The 17,581-nt window shown below is 33.3% G+C and overlaps 3 protein-coding genes across 3 annotated transcripts in view; all 3 read left to right on the plus strand.

The window, feature by feature from the left end:
* LOC125812599 (premnaspirodiene oxygenase-like) overlaps positions 1-17,581 on the plus strand; it is a 105,648-nt gene that overhangs the window by 54,132 nt on the left and 33,935 nt on the right. The gene's annotated exons all lie outside the window — the stretch shown is intronic.
* The window catches only part of LOC125812503 (premnaspirodiene oxygenase-like), a 103,816-nt gene that overhangs the window by 11,773 nt on the left and 74,462 nt on the right, over positions 1-17,581 (plus strand). The gene's annotated exons all lie outside the window — the stretch shown is intronic.
* LOC125812595 (premnaspirodiene oxygenase-like) lies at positions 7,871-17,428 on the plus strand. Its single transcript, XM_049492085.1, has 3 exons — positions 7,871-7,931; positions 15,461-16,338; positions 16,808-17,428. Exons 1-3 carry the CDS (start codon positions 7,910-7,912, stop codon positions 17,426-17,428), a joined length of 1,521 nt encoding a protein of 506 aa, XP_049348042.1. The 5' UTR covers positions 7,871-7,909.

Raw genomic sequence — 17,581 nt, forward strand, 5'->3', positions numbered from 1 at the left:
GAGAATTGATGATCTTTTTGACCAACTTTAGGGTGCCACTTTCTTTTCTAAGATAGACCTCTGATCCGACTATCATCTGTTGAAAGTAAGAGAAAGTGACATCCCGAAGACAACATTCAAGACCCGTTATGGTCATTATGAGTTTCTTGTTATGTCTTTTGGTTTGACTGATGATCCTACAACATTCATGGATCTTATGAACCGAGTGTTTAAGTTGTATCTTGACATGTTTGTTATCGTATTTATTGATGACATACTGATTTATTCGAGGAGTGAGGATGATCATGCTAGTCACCTCAAAATAGTCCTCCAAACTCTCAAGGATAGAGAGTTGTATGCTAAATTTTCTAAGTGTGAGTTTTGGCTTGAGTTCATGGCATTCGTAGGCCACATTGTATCTGGTGAAGGGATTCAAGTTGACACTCAGAAGATTAAATCAGTGCAGAACTGGCCTAGACCCACATCTCCAACTGATATAAGGAGTTTCTTAGGATTGGTTGGTTACTATAGAAGGTTCGTTGAGGGGATCTCATCTATTTCAACCCCTTTGACTAAGCTGACTAAGAAAAAAGTTAAGTTTCAATGGTCTGAGGCTTGTGAGAAAAGCTTTCAGGAATTGAAAACTTGGTTGACTAATGCCCTATGTTGACCCTACCAGAGGGTACAAAAAGTTTTGCTGTTTACTGCGATGCGTCTAGAGTTGTACTTGGTTGTGTATTGATTCAAAATGGTAAGGTTATAGTCTATGCCTCCAGACAACTCAAGATTCACTAGAACAATCACCCGACTCATGATCTCAAGTTGGCAGCGGTAGTATTTTCTTTAAAAATATAGCGTCACTATCTCTATGGTATTCATGTAGATGTTTTCACCGACCATAAGAATCTCCAATATGTATTCAGTCACAAAGAGCTTAATCTCAGACATCGAAGAGTTAGAGTTACTCAAGGATTACAACATAAAGTATCCTCTATCACCCATGTAAGGCTAATGTGGTTGATGATGCTTTGAGAAAGTTGTCTATGGGAATAGTACTGCTCATGTTGAGGAAGCCAAGCAAGAATTGGTTAAAGATGTGCGGAGACTTGCACGTTTGGGAGCCCATTTGCTAGATTCCAATGAAGGTGGAGTTGTAGTGATGAATGGTGTTGAATCATCTCTAGTGTTTGAAGTGAAGAAGAAGCAATACCAACACCCTCTTTTGATTGAACTAAAGACAAATGTTCATAAGCAAAAGGTGATGACTGTCACGACCCGAGCCTATACCCTGGACATGGCAGGCACTCGAGAACCATTGTTGGTCCCAAGCAAACCCTCATCCTGGCTGACTACAAGCGGAAGACTAACTCAAGCATACATAAGAATTAAAAATTGAATAAAAATAATATATTCAACTAGCCATAAAATAGGCAACTTAAGTCTTTAAAACATTTAATAAAATAAATGAACAGACTTCTGAAACTCTATTGTCTATCTTTGAAGCCTCTAACTGACAAAGATGGAAGTCGGACGAGACCCACGACATCCTAACAATTGATATAACTGAAAGTACAAGTGGAACCCTTCGGAAGCAAAGAGGCTTACCATAGCTAACTCGAACTGCATGTGGTATCAACGAAATGCCTGTTGATGATCCAAAGTACCTGTATCTTCACCATGAAATGATGCAGGCCAAATGGCTCAGTATATGGACTGTACGAGCATGTAAGGGGAATTCTAAAGCATAAACATAAGCTTGAACCGGTGGAATAGAAACATACTTATCTCTTCTCAATTCACTCAACTCAAAGAAACATAGTTCAATTCAACTCAGAGAAAATAGGGCTCAACTCAATGATAAGATATTCAAATCAGTGAAATAAGGCTCGACTCAACAATAAGATACTCGACTCTAAGTACTCAACTCTGGATACTCAACTCAATATAAAACAACAATACAAATGCAATATATGGAAATCTTGTAAAACAATAGAAAGCAACTCAATGTATTGAAAAATGCAATAGTAACTCAGTTTTTATGCAAGGATACAAGATAAAATCTTCTTGTATATGAAAATACAAAGTAAACTCTGTGTATATAAGAATACAAAATATCTCTGTGGGAGTTTCTCTAATCGACAAGCATCATTATAAGCTATGTGATAATACAACGTCTTGCCGCACGCTGCCAGGGCCGTCCTATACTTTACCGGGGTATAAAACCTACTCACTAAGTGGATCCACTAGTCTATGCTAAAAGAATTAAGGAATCATCTAAAAAGTATGACCCTTTTCTACCCATGCTGGCTACACGGTTTATGGAGACTTTGAATTATCTGAACTCAAACTCGTCCCCATATCAGTGCTCAATACTACTCCCAAAATGTAACTAGCTTATATGATTAAAAACATAACTCTTTCTGTGGTTTGAGATTATTACACAAAATCTTTCTCTAAAAAGAAATGTTACTCAAACTACTCAAAACTCTTTTGGAAATCTTATTTTCCTTCTCTTTTAAATGTGAAAACATTTAATCTTTGGGAATACTTAGTTCCCATATAATCTTTTGAAAAGAAACATGAACTCGGCTCTACTCTTTCTCAAGCTCAATGCTCAAGTCTTTAAAATTAAGTTTTAAAACAATTTGTAAAAAGACTTCTTAAAATAGGTTTCATGCCGAATTATGGACGTGAACGACTCAATTCAAGATTTTCAATAACCATAGATAGAACTCAATACTAGGAACTCAACAACTAAGAACTCAAGAACTTCAATGATACTACTTATTTCAAGAATGCTCAACTCAGAGGGTTCATGCGGAATTATAGGCATGAACAACCAACTCATGGACTTTATGATACTACTTATTTCAAGAATGCTCAACTCAGAGGGTTCATGCGGAAATATGGGCATGAACAACTCAAATCACTGACTTCATGATACTACTAATCTCAAGAATGTTCAACTCATAGGGTTCATGCGGAATTATGGGCATGAACAACTCAACTCATGGACTCCATGGGTAATATGTAATAGTCCCATGATTAGGAATAAAATCTCAAAAGTGATTAGGAACTCAATACTCAACTTGAAGATACACTCCTCTCAAATATACTCAAATTATGAAGTTCATGCGGAATTATGAGCATGAAGGACTTGACTCGAGGGTCTACATAATAATATGGAACTCGTGTATACAACTCTTTCATTCTCATACTTATTTCCCTAAAACTTAGCTTAAAACTCAACAAAATAGGGTTCATGCTGAAATATAGACATGAACAAATCAACTCAAGCATCTCAATAGCAATATATAAACTCAATAATTAGGAATAAATTTTTTAAAAGAACCATGAACTCAGGAACTCAAAATCAACTTATCTCAAGAATACTATAATTTAGGGGTAGAATCCTAGATTTCTCTTTTACTTATTTGAAAGTAGATGTAGGACGTGAGGACGAACTAGTCCAACACTATGATAGACTTACATACCTGGAAGAATAATGTTCTTGAAGAATCTTAAAGAATCTTGAAGAAGATCTTGATTAGAAGCCTTGAAACCCTAGCTTGAAGGTAAACGATGAAGAAAACCTTTCTTGAGATTCTTGAATTAGTTTCTTGAAATCTCTATGGACATGAATTATGATTTTCATTAGTGATTCATAATTGTATGGAGGCTATTGAGTTGAAAAAATGGAATTCTTGGAGAAAAACTTACCTTGAAGAAGAATCTTGAAAAACATTGAAAGAATCTTGAATTGAGTCTTCTACTTTGATTTTTCCTTAGGGTTTTACCCTAGGATTTGAGAAAGAAGAGAATGGTAGATTAAGAGATGAAAATCTGATTGTTTTGAGCCTTTTATTAGTCAAGAAATTCGTTTAGGGTTTTCTTGGAGGTAAAAAAAAACAACCTTTTTAAATGTTTTCCCGTCGGCTAATTCGTAACAACATTGTATAGGTTACTGAAATAGTCATAACTTTTTACTCAGAAATTGGATTGATACGAAATTGGTAGCGTTAGAAAGTATATTCAAATACCTTTAATTTGATAGGTTATGGCCCACGTAACTCTTTATATTCTAAGAGATATGATTGTTTGAAGTTGAACCAAGTAGAATTTTACATCAAAACTTAATCGATAAGGAAACTTCAAGAACACTTCTCAAGAACTCATCAAGAAATTAAATTGCTCAATATTTATGAATAGATTCGCAAAAGGAACTCATGATTGTTATGTGGGTGAACAAACCCAACACTATGGAAGCTTACATACCTCAAAGAACTAGGTTCTTGGCGAAATCTTGAATTTCTTGAACGAACCTTGAAACTTTGAACTTTTTCTCCTCTTGAATCTTCTCTCTAAAACTCTAAACACTTTTGGGGATGAATGAAACTGATTCTAATCAGTTTAGACCCTTAATTGGGTGAAATTCACATTTAGAATAAGTGGGGGTAAGGAAAAGACTAAAATAGCCCTCCTATTTTCGGGTAACTTTCCTTAAATGGACAACTTGACTTAAAAAGAGCATGTCTCCCTCATACAAACTCGAAAATTAACAAACTCGATGGCGTTGGAAAGAGGACTCAGAGATCTATAATTTGATATCTTGCATGCCACCTAAATCATTCTATACTTAAGGTTATGGTCATTTTAAGTTGACCCAAAACATAGAAGAACCTAGGAATGACTTGAATGAATTCTCTTTAATTCTTTTTGGAACTCAAGGTGCTATATCTAGTGACCTAACCTTAATACTTAAGAAATTTTAAATTCCTTGGTCAAAATCCTACTCACAACGAAGGATGGTTCGAGTCTTGGTTCAAAAAAATTCTGGAGTGTTACAATATCTCCCCCTTGGGATTATTCGTCCTCGATTGACAGCTGGACTGGTACATCTATCATTGTTGGTTTGTATTAAGTTGAGTTAAGGTGAGTATTTCTTCTAGCCTTGTCAGTTCAGTTAACTATTGCTTTCAGTTTTCTCCTTACATGCTCGTACATTCAATGTACTGACGGCTTTCGACCTGCATCATTTTATGATGCAGATACAGGTGTTAAGGGTCATCAACGGGCACTCTGTTGATACCATTTGCATTCCAGATAGCTTTGGTGAGCCTCCTTGCTTTCTGGAGAGTTCCACATTTATATTTCAGCTTTGTTAAGATATCGTGGGTCTTGTCCCACAATCTATTGTAGTATTTAGAGGCTTCATAGACAATAGTAATTGAGGAGTCTTTCTCTATTTTCCTTGTAATGTTTTGAGACTTTGAGTTGTTTTCATATGTTTATTTAAGTTGTTTTTAGATATTATGAGTAAAAGTTTGGTAATTGGAGTCCCCATTTTACTTGAGTAAGTCTTCTGCTAAGTAGTCAGACAAGCCAAGGGTTCGCTTGGGGACCAACGATGGTTCTCGAGTGCCGGCCATATCCAAGGTGTAGACTCGGGGCGTGACAATGCATTCATGTTTGTATATGTGTATGGCTGCTACTACTAAATGTATAATATGTTTTGAATAAAAAATTGTTGGTATATGTTGAAAGCTCAATAATAGTATAATAATATCGTCATATTGTTTTTTTTTCTTTTTCATAAAACATAAATGTGTCCTTAGCTTTAACTTGACCTCATATGATATTTATATCTTTTAATTTTGGATATGCATAAGTAGGCATTTAAAAATATAAAGTTGAATAAGTAGACACTTACATCCTACGTGACATAATACCCGCCACATAGGATATCGTGTAGGACACAAAGTGTCACATAAAACGCCAAGTGAGACGTGTATGTCTACTTGTTCAACTCTATACAAGTTTAAGTATTTACTTGTGTACACCCAAAATTAGAGGGCATAAATATCATGTAAAGTCAAATTAAAAAGGCATAATATATAAGTGTTCCCTTTAACTTGACCTCATTTTACATTTATTCCCCGAACTTTGAATATATACAAGTAAACATTTAAACTTGTATCAAATTGAACAAGTAAATATATGAATCATATGTGACATAATATACGTAGGATATCATACAGGATGCAAATTATCATGTAGGATGCCATGTAGGATGTGTGTATCTATTTGTTCAACTTTATACAAGTTTAAATATTTATTTATGCACATCTGAATATAAAAGACATAAAATGTAAGTTGAGGCCAAATTAAAAGATATATCTATATATTATGATATGCCAATTAAAAAACGTTTATATATTATGCATCTTTTTCCTTCTTTTTCGTGATAGTTTTATAGAAATGCATGACACATGTCACCCATTCCACCACACATGTCATAATCATATTAATATTACTAGTAAAATTACCCGCGCTTTGCACGGGAATTTGATATCACTTAATTTATAAAATAATACTTAAAACCTATCAGTCATTAAAACTAAAACACTATAGTGTCTTACATACAAGATTACGTAGTAACGAACATTAATAATGTAAAGGAAAATGATAATTATAACATCTTATCATTTATCCTTCGATCAATCATCTTTAATTTAATTTTATAATTTATCCTTTTGCCTTAAGGAAATTATTCCCCTCTAGTACCTGAGGTTTAAAGGAATAGATCATCTCAGGATGGAACTATTCTATTCACAAGTGTATTGATACAAAAACAATGATGCCATTAAAGCAGTCAAGAGGAGAAAAGTACACGAATATTTAATTGTGCAGAAGAAGAAGTTCAGAATTTTCGTTGTTTTAAAATGAGAGGAAATCCCTCTATTTATAGATAACAAAGGGTATTATGAACAAATCTTATCGAAAATGTCACAACTCTTTGGAAAAGTTGCAACCCTTCGGAAAGGTCACAACCTTTCATAAAATACACAATTTTTCATAAAAGTCGCAACTCTTCATAAAAGTCACATCTTTTCATGAAAGGGGAAGGCTATTTTTGGAAATAAATTAATTTAAAAGGAAATTCTAGCTTGTGGTGGTGCTACGTAGGCGGGCCTAGAGTTCTGTTTTATATAAATATATGATATGATTGGGATTAATTATCATAGGCAACCCCTTCCCTACTTTCCCCAATGCTCCTACTTTCCTCCCCTCAATTAATTTTCACTATCATGTCTAGTTCACATCTTTGATTTTGTTGCCCTTTCTCATAAAGATTAGCGGCTATAGGCGTGGTAAAATTAGGAGTAGTTTGGTATGAGGTATAAAATATAATAATTTTAGAGATAAAATGTAGAATTGTTTTATTCTGCATTTGGTTGGAGGTATCAGACAATCCTGAGATTATTTATTCCACTATTTAATTATACCTTAGTGATGAGATAAGTACATATATACATGGTGGAATCACTTATCTCGGGATAACTTGTTCCCAACCAAATAATTCATTAAGTTTTAGCTTAATGGTGTTTGATGGCTACTAACTATTGTTGAATTATTAGATTATTAAATTTTGGAAAGGATGAAGTAGAGTTTTGGAAAATGTTTTCCTTAATTTTGGAAGGGAAGTCATTTTCCTTAAATTTGAGGAAAATGAGTTGATTTTCCAAACATTTTAAGTCAACCAAACATGATAAACCAAACACACCATTAAACTTGTATAAAATTGAACAAGTAAACATATGAGTCATATGTGACCTAATATACACAGGATATCATATAGGATGCAAATTGTCGTGTAGGATGTCATGTAGGACGTGTGTATCTATTCGTTCAACTTTATACAAATTTAAGGGTGTTTGGTACCAATTTTCTCTGATGAGATAAGTTACCATATTTATTGATTGTGACTCTGCCAATGGACATCTCACCTTGTCCCGGATATTAACCTTCATAATAATACTATCTTTCTACACATTCATCTTAATATCCTTGTGAGTTTTTGACATATCAACACTCCGCTCTATACAAAAATATCATTTCTTTCCAAAACAAAAAGCCTCTAAAAGAGCATATGCAACAACACTTTGCAGAACCTATCAAGCCAAATAACCCTCTCAAAATATGCATTTCTTCAACTTCTTTTCCCTTTTCCCTTTCCTTTTTGTATCTTCCCTCTTTTTGTTGAGTAAATGGAAGAATTCCAATAGAAAAACCAAAAGATTGCCTCCAGGTCCATGGAAATTACCTTTAATTGGAAGCATGCTTCATTTGTTAGGTGGACTTCCACATCAAGTCCTTAGAGATTTAGCCAAAAAATATGGCCCAATTATGCACCTTCAACTAGGTGAAGTTTCTCTAGTTGTTGTTACTTCTCCTGACATGGCTAAACAAGTGCTAAAAACTCATGACCTCGCTTTTGCATCTAGGCCCAGTCTTCTAGCTGTCGAGATTCTCTTTTATAAGGGAACCGATGTTATCTTTTCCCCCTATGGAGATTACTGGAGACAAATGCGTAAAATATGTCTAATAGAATTGCTTAGCGCCAAAAATGTTAAATCATTCAATTCTATTAGACAAGATGAAGTTCTTCGTATGATTGAATTTTTTCGATCATCTTCTGGTGAGACAGGTAATGCAACAAAAACATTTTACCAATTCTCAAGCTCTATGACCTGTAGAGCAACCTTTGGGAAAGTATTACAAGAGCAAGACGAACTTATACTACTCGTTAAGAAAGCGTCAAAATTTGTGGAAGGATTTGAAGTGGCTGATATATTTCCATCACTAAAATTTCTTCATGTGTTATGTGGAATGAAAGGTAAAATTATGGATGCTCACCATGAGTTAGATGTCATTCTTGAAAACATCATCAATGAGCACAAGAACAAAGGTGAATTAAGAGGTGAAGGTTTAGTTACCACATTGCTAAGACTAATGAAAGAGGGAGGTTTTCAATTTCCAATCACCAACGACAATATCAAAGCTATTATTTTTGTAAGTACATTTTATTTTTATTTTAGTACGATCTGCATTGAGCCGTCTATCAAAAATAATTTCTCTATCTTCATAAGGCAAAGAGTAAGATTGCGTACATATATACCCCCAAGACCTAAATTGAACTTGTATTTCATATTGCATAATTATAAATAGAACTAGTAATGTACTTTTATGAGAAAATTTACATATTTGAAAAGTAGAATGAAAAAAATTATGTATCACATCAACTTTCCATTTCTATATATGATAACTAAATAATAGAAAATACCATGATAACAAGAAAATTGGCAAAAACATAAAATTTGAACTAAAGCTATTGAATTTTGTTGAATCCATAGCCAACAATATTGTAGCTTGCCATTGAAAATAAGTAATTAACTTGCTCATAAATAAAGGATATGTTTGCTGCGGGAACAGAGACTTCATCAACAATAATTGATTGGGCCATGGTGGAAATGATGAGGAACCCAAATTTACTCTCCAAAGCTCAAGCAGAGGTAAGAAACGCGTTCAAAGGTAAAGAAACATTTGATGAAAATGATGTTGAAGAATTGAAATACCTAAAGTTGATCATTAAAGAAAGTTTCAGACTCCATCCTCCATTTCCCCTTTTGATTCCAAGAGAGTGTAGGGAAGAAGTAGACATAAACGGCTACACTATTCCCTTGAAAACAAAAGTTATGGTTAATACATGGGCTATTGGAAGAGATCCTAAATATTGGAATGACGCAGAAAGCTTTAAACCTGAAAGATTTGAGCATAACTCTATGGATTTTGTTGGTAATAATTTTGAATATCTTCCCTTTGGTAGTGGAAGGAGGAATTGTCCTGGGATATCATTTGGCTTAGCTAATGTTTATTTTCCACTGGCTCAATTATTGTATCATTTTGATTGGAAACTTCCTAGTGGAATCAAACCAAGTGATTTGGACTTGACTGAGTCTGCTGGAATAACTTGTGCTAGAAAGAGTAACTTATATTTGATCGCTGCTCCTCATCAACCTTGTCATCAAGAGTGATGTCATGGAATCAAACCATAATAAAGAACTCTGCTTTTGAATTTCTTTGGCTAACCAACCGTTGTACTTTCATTTTTAATTTTATCTATAATAAAGGTATCTTATCATATTGGCTGATGGTGTGATTATATTCAATTTTGTGTACCATTGTTTTACATGTCTTTTGTTATAAATTGTACATCGAACAAATGAAAAGCATAAGGATGAATATATTCTCTTGTGTAAGATGTCCATTGACAGAGTCATAATCAATAAAGGAGACTCAACACACACACACACACACACACATATATATGTATACATATCCTATGTGTCACTGTCACGACCTAGATCGTCGTGATTGGTACCCACACTAACCTTCCGGTGGGAGAACCACTACCATAACCCAAACCAAGCAACTAAATCACAAACTTAAGCATTAAGGATACAAAAATAGGAATAATAGCTAAAACTGAAGTTCCCATAAACTTCAACAAAAGATCTAACAACTAACTAAACAAATGCGGAAGAAATAACCTAGAATTTGAAAGTCAATGTACCAAAACATCTAACAAGATCCAAGTCTAAACAAGAAGGGTCATAACCCCAAACTAACGAACAAATAACTAACTAGAAAGTGTAAGTCCGAAATGTGGACATAGACGAAAGGAGAACTCATGGCAGCCTGAAAGAAATGGCTCATCCTTGAATTCAAACGATCACTGATCTTCTAAGCAAGTTCTGTCAGTAGCCGCTTGCAGATGCCCTTTACTCAACAAAGAAAGAGCAAGTGCAGTATCAGTACACAACCACAGTGTACTGGTATGAACACGCAGCTATCCCACTAAGTGTAGCATAAGCAAGTCAATACAACATTATAAATGTGCAAAATACCGAACATATACAATATCGATTATCATATGCTCAACAATATACACAATTATGACAAGTCATTGGTCCTCTCATGGAACCCAAACCCTAACAGTTAGCATACCGAAATGTGGTACCCGATCCAATGTTTATGCCGGAACGTGGCAACCAATCCCATAATTATTCCGGAACGTGGCAACCAATCCCAATTAGTTATGCAGGAACGTGGCAACCGATCCGTTCATCACACCACAATCACAATCACAAGTATCTTCTCAAGTTCATACAAATAAGTCATGATTCATGGCATTCATCATTCATCTATCTCATTTACAACAAGTGTAATCAATAGTGCAACATTCGCATACATGCAAGTATCATAATAAAGCTAGAACAAACATACATCACACAATCATAGAATCACAACCATCACCTACCTCAAAACAAGCTTGAAACCCTAAGAAATTTTATCCTTCCCTTTCCGGATTCGTTCCTGTTGTTCTTGGTCTACAAAAAATCAATACAATACGGGAATCAATAAATAATCACTAATTACCCAAATTGCTAACAATTCAATGAACCCCAGTTCATACCCATGATCCCAAGCACCCAAAATAGGGATGTTTCCACCATAGAATCTAGATCAAAACCCTCCCCGTCGATATTTACTCATTCTATTACGTTCTACGGATCGAAAAACGAATTTGGGGAGTTAAAATCTTACCTTTAGCCTTAAGAATGGTGGAAACCGTCAAGAATTGCCTGGGGTTCGTCCCTTAGCTTTCAAAATTGAAAAGTGCAGAATAAGATCGTTTAGGGGTTTATTTACGACCTTAAGTCGCGTCTGGCGCACCATAGCGGCCCTCACCCCGCTACAACGGCCCTGCCAGAGCGACAAAACCCAGCGCCAAAACGTCTTGCACGAAACAGTGAGCTATTTTAATAAATCCAAGACCCACATTTCACAACACACCTCTAACCAACGACGTTTAGAAAATACCCTTCACACTAAGATCGATTTCGAGAGTTTTACTCGCCCGAATTCAATTCCGTAAAATCGTACGGATTCCTTAACGAGTTATCTATACCCTCATGTAATCAAAATCATAAATAAATCACCCGATTGATACCATATTTCTCTACACCTTAATGACTCCAATTTCGTCTAAATCAGGACTAGGTTGGGAAAAGTCTAAATACTACGAAAAAGTTTTCCGGCCCCAAATTTTTCCTTGTTGGCTTTTCTATAACGACAAAACCCGGTCGTTACAATCACAACCTAAAGGTCTTATGTGCCACTATAACTCATGCGCTATAACTTCCATTCCATTTCAAAAATTAACATAGAAAAGTTTCATTTCTAATAAATAAAATATCCACACAATATTCATCTAACCATCTTCATTTTTACTACTTTCATCTTCTAAAATATTCAATTCTTCAACTTCTTTTCCCCTTTCCTTTTCGTGTCTTCCCTCTTTTTGTTAACCAAATGGAAGAATTCCAATAGCATAACCAAAAGATTGGTGGACTTCGACATCATGCCCTTAAAGACTTATCCAAAAAAATATGGACAAATTATGTACCTTTAATTAGGTGAAGTTTTTCTAGTTATTGTTACCTTTCGGGATAAGGTAAAAGTAATTCTTAGACTATGATTGAAATTTCAAAAACACATCTTAACTAAACTAAGTTTCTATTTATTATCTTTTTGGACTCATTTTTTTGCAATTTTGTACACCTTTTTGACTTATGTGGCATTCAAATATCTCTCATGCACCTCAACTACGTGGAGTCATGAAGTGTGCCACGTAATCCAAAAGGTGCATAAAATTACAAAAAATGATTTCGGGAGAGTAATAATTATAGAAATTTTTAAGAATGACCTTCACATACCCTTCGATTTTAGGGGTGCACAAATAAACATTTAAATTTGTATAAGCTAGACACTCACGTCCTACATGATATAATATGCGTAGGATTCCACATAAGAAGCCGCATAGAATATAAATTGTCATATAGGACGCCAGTTAAGACTTGTGTATTTACTAGTTTAACTCTATACAAATTTAAGTGTTTCTTGTATACATCCAAAATTATATGATATAAATATTATATAAAATCGGGTTAAATGACATAGTTTATATATTACGTATTTTTTCCTTCTCTTTCTTAATAATTTTATAGAAAGTGCATGACACATGTCACTCATTGCACCACACATATTAAAATTATTGGGATTTATTATCATAGACAACCCCTACCCCCAATTAATTTGTATCATTTTATGTGTAGTCACAAATCTTTCATATTTTCTGCCCCTTTAATATACATCAAGAGAACTCTTCAAAAACGACAAACTCTATTTAATACTCCATTCGTTTGTTTTTATTTGTAGCATTTTTACTTATTCACACATTCATTACAAAATATTGAACAACTATTTTATCACAATATATTTATTTTTAATGTTTAATATTAGATTTAAAAAAATAATTCAAAAACAAATAATTAATACTAAGATATAAAGTATAATGATTTGAATTATACTCCATTTCATTAAAGTTATTAGATAGTTCTTAGATTATTTATCTCACTATTTAAATCATAATGATATGATAAGTTATCCCATTTACATTATAAGATAATTTATTTCAAGATGACTTGTTTATAACTAAACGATCCCTAAGGATAAAAGATTAGAATTTTTTTTTATTTTGGAGTATTCCCTTTGTCGTAAAAAGATATGACCGTTCTCATTTTATTTTGTTTTATTGGATCCTATTTAATGTTTTACTATGAATAAAAGTTAATGAAAAGTAAGTATCAAAAGTGGCTTTAATTTTAATAAAGATGAGTATTAAAGTAACTTTAATAAAGATAATTTGATGAGACTCTTATTATTGTTTTCATTTTATTTATTTTCACATTATCTCCTATGATGAAAATTTCTCTTATGTTAACCAAATTCAAAAGTATATATATCCTCTTTTATTGATTGTGACTTTGTCAATGGACATCTTATCTTATCTAGGATAGTATCGTTCATAATACTACCTCTCCTAATTAATATATCCACACATTCATCTAATCATTTTTATTTCCATTACTTTCAACTTCACGCGACATAATACTCGCCACATAGAATATCGCATAGGATACGAAGTGTCACATAAAACGCTAAGTGAGACATGTGTGTCTATTTGCTCAACTCTACACAAGTTTAAGTATTTACTTGTGTATACCCAAAATTAGAGGACATAAATATCATATGAAGTCAAATTAAAAAGACATAATATATAAATGTTCCATTTAACTTGACACCATTTCACATTTATGCCCCCCAACATTGAATATATACAAGTAAACATTTAAACTTGTATAAAATTGAACAAGTAAACATATGAATTATATGTGACATAATATATGTAGAATATCATAATAGGATTCAAATTATCATGACATAATATATGTAGGATATCATCTTTTTCTTCTCTTTCGTGATAATTTTATAGAAATGCATGACACATGTCACCCATTCCACCACATATGTCATAATCATATTAATATTATTGGGATCAATTATCATAGGCAATCCTCCTACTTTCCTCCATTCAATTAATTTTCAGTATTCATGTCTAGTCCACATCTTTCATTTTGTTGTAAATATAAAGTAGGGAAAAGGGTGTGATATATCTTTCAACTTTGTCATTTAGAGCTAATATATCATTCGCTATAAAAATGGTTCACATATATTCCGACCATTATAAAATTGGCTCACATATACCCCCTATCGTTACTAAAGTGACTCACATATACCCTGCTGTTACAAAAGTAATAAAAATAATTTTAGATTAATTTTTTTGATACTTAATTTTTTTAAATCATGCATTTGATTTTTTTCACAGATAAATTATTTTTTTGACTTCTTTGATTATTATTATTTGAGTTTCTTAGTCTTATTTCATTTTTCAATTTCATTCTTTAGAGTAAAATAAAGATAAATAAAAAGAAAGAAGTGTGAACGAAAAAAAGAAAAAAATTTAAAACTATTTTTTTGGCAGCTATATTGTAATTTAATTTTTATATTTGTAAAAAGAAATTGCGGCATCTATAATAAATTTTACAAGAAAATAAGTGAAAAAAAAATTTGACCATCAAAATAATAAATTCAAATTAGTTGTTGAATTAGAAAAAAGAAAACGTTTAGAAGGATCAAATATACCTCTACAAGGATTATTATTTTTATGAAAAAAAATAATAAAAATCATTTTTTCACTTCTATTAGAGGAAATGAGTATATGTGGGTCATTTGTGTAACAACAAGGGTATATATGAGACACTTTTTTAACGAGAGGTATATCAATTATAACTAACAAAGTTGAGAGGTATATATTGATCATAATAATAATTTTAAAAAGTTTTTCTTTATTTACTTTATACCAAATTAATTGTCAATTACTTTATTGATTGACTCTACCCATGGACATCTCCCCTTGTTCCGGATATTATTGTTCATAATATTATCTTTCTACACATTTATCTTTACACGCTACTCTCATCTTCTATACGTATCTTTCTACACATTCATCTTTACATCCTTATTTTTGTTACTCTCATCTTCTATACGTATGAGTTCTTGGCATATCAACACTCCACCCCCATCCCCATACAAAAATGTCATTTCTTTCCAAAGCAAAAAGGCTCTAAAAGAGCATATGCAACAACACTTTGCAGAACCTATCAAGCCAAATTACCCTCCCAAAATATGCATTTCTTCAACTTCTTTTCCCTTTTCCTTTTTGTGTCTTCCCTCTTTTTGTTAATTAAATGGAATAATTCCAATAGCAAAACCAAAAAATTACCTCCTGGTCCATGGAAATTACCTTTAATTGGAAGCATGTTTCATTTTCTAGGTGGACTTCCACATCATGTCCTTAGAGATTTAGCAAAAAAATATGGACCAATTATGCACCTTCAACTAGGTGAAGTTTCTCTAGTTGTTGTCACTTCTCCTGACATGGCGAAACAAGTACTAAAAACTCATGACATTGCTTTTGCATCTAGGCCCAAGCTTCTAGCTGCCGATATTCTCTTTTATAACGGTACCGATGTTGTCTTTTCTCCTTATGGAGAATACTGGAAACAAATGCGTAAAATATGTCTGTTGGAATTGCTTGGCGCAAAAAATGTTAAATCATTTAGCTCTATTAGACAAGATGAAGTTCTTCATATGATTGAGTTTTTCCGATCATCTTCTGGCGAGCCAGTTAATGCAACAAAAAGGATTTATCAATTTGCAAGCTCTATGATCTGTAGATCAGCATTTGGGAAAGTATCCAAAGAGCAAGACGAACTTCTACTACTTGTTAAAAAAGCATCGCACTTTTTGGAAGGATTTGATGTGGCTGATATATTTCCATCACTAAAATTTCTTCATGTGTTATGTGGAATGAAGGGTAAAATTATGGATGTTCACCATGAATTAGATGTCATTCTTGAAAACATCATCAATGAGCACAAGAACAATGGTGAATTAGGATGTGAAGGTTTACTTGTTGCATTGCTAAGATTAATGAAAGAGGGAGGCCTTCCATTTCCAATCACCATTGATAACATCAAAGCTATTATCTTTGTAAGTACCTTCTCCTTCTTATTGTTATTTATAAGTGTGCACTTTCATTAACTTGCATTGAGTGGAGCATCTATCAGAAACAGTCTTTCTACCTTCATAAAATAAAAAGAGAATAAAGTTGCGTACACACATATCCTCCCCACACCTTACTTGTATTCTCAAATTGCATATTTGTACCTATTTTTTAATTACCTAGATTTACGGTGGAATTTTTTTTTTTCTAGTAGTGAAAGGTAGTAGCATAAGCCTAATATAAGGAACGACAGAGAATTATTAGTTTATGAGTCTTGAATCATACTTTTTTTTGTTTACTAGGTTCTGAATAGATTATATATACTAAATTAAATGATTTCCTATTTAAAACAAAAACTATAAAGTTTGAACTAAAAGTATTGAATTATGTCAAATCCATATCCAACATTATAACTCCACCATTGAATATAAGTAATAAACTTACTCATGAATGAAGGGCATGTTTGCTGCGGGAACAGATACTTCATCAACAACAATTGATTGGGCCATGGTGGAAATGATGAGGAATCCAAGTGTACTCTTCAAAGCTCAAGCTGAGGTAAGAAACACCTTTAGAGAAAAAGGAACTTTTGATGAAAATGACATCGAAGAATTGAAATACCTAAAGTTGGTCGTTAAAGAAACTTTCAGATTCCATCCTCCAGTGCCCCTTTTGGCCCCAAGGGAATGTAGGGAAGAAGTAGACATAAATGGCTATACTATTCCCTTGAAAACAAAAGTTATGATTAATGTATGGGCTATCGGAAGAGATCCAAAACATTGGGATGATGCAGAAAGTTTCAAGCCTGAGAGATTTGAGCAGAGTTCGGTGGATTTTGTTGGTAATAATTTTGACTTTCTTCCGTTTGGTAGTGGAAGGAGGATTTGCCCTGGGATATCATTTGGTTTAGCTAATGTTTTTTTTCCATTAGCTCAATTGTTGTATCACTTTGATTGGAAACTTCCTAGTGGAATCAAGCCAAGTGATTTGGATTTTACTGAGTCTACTGGAGTAACTTGTAGTAGAAAAAGTAACTTATACTTGATCGCAACTCCTCATCAACCTTGTACAAAGTGATGTTATGGAATCAAACCTTACTAAAGGACATTACTTTTAAATTTATTTGGCAAGCCAACCATTGTACTTTCATTTTCGATTTACCTCTAATAAATGTGTATCTTATCATATTGGATTATGGTTTCATTATATTCAATTTTGTATACCATTTCG

The sequence above is a fragment of the Solanum verrucosum genome, unplaced genomic scaffold (assembly GCF_900185275.1).
Source record: "Solanum verrucosum unplaced genomic scaffold, falcon-dt-bn FXZP01000120.1, whole genome shotgun sequence".
In the NCBI taxonomy this organism is placed as follows: Eukaryota; Viridiplantae; Streptophyta; class Magnoliopsida; order Solanales; family Solanaceae; genus Solanum; species Solanum verrucosum.

Coding starts and splice junctions, on each gene's coding strand:
- LOC125812595 (XM_049492085.1), top strand. CDS start 7,910: ATGCAACAACACTTTGCAGAAC. Junction 7,932..15,460: donor GCAACAACACTTTGCAGAAC/CTATCAAGCCAA, acceptor AAGCCAAATTAC/CCTCCCAAAATATGCATTTC. Junction 16,339..16,807: donor ACATCAAAGCTATTATCTTT/GTAAGTACCTTC, acceptor TCATGAATGAAG/GGCATGTTTGCTGCGGGAAC.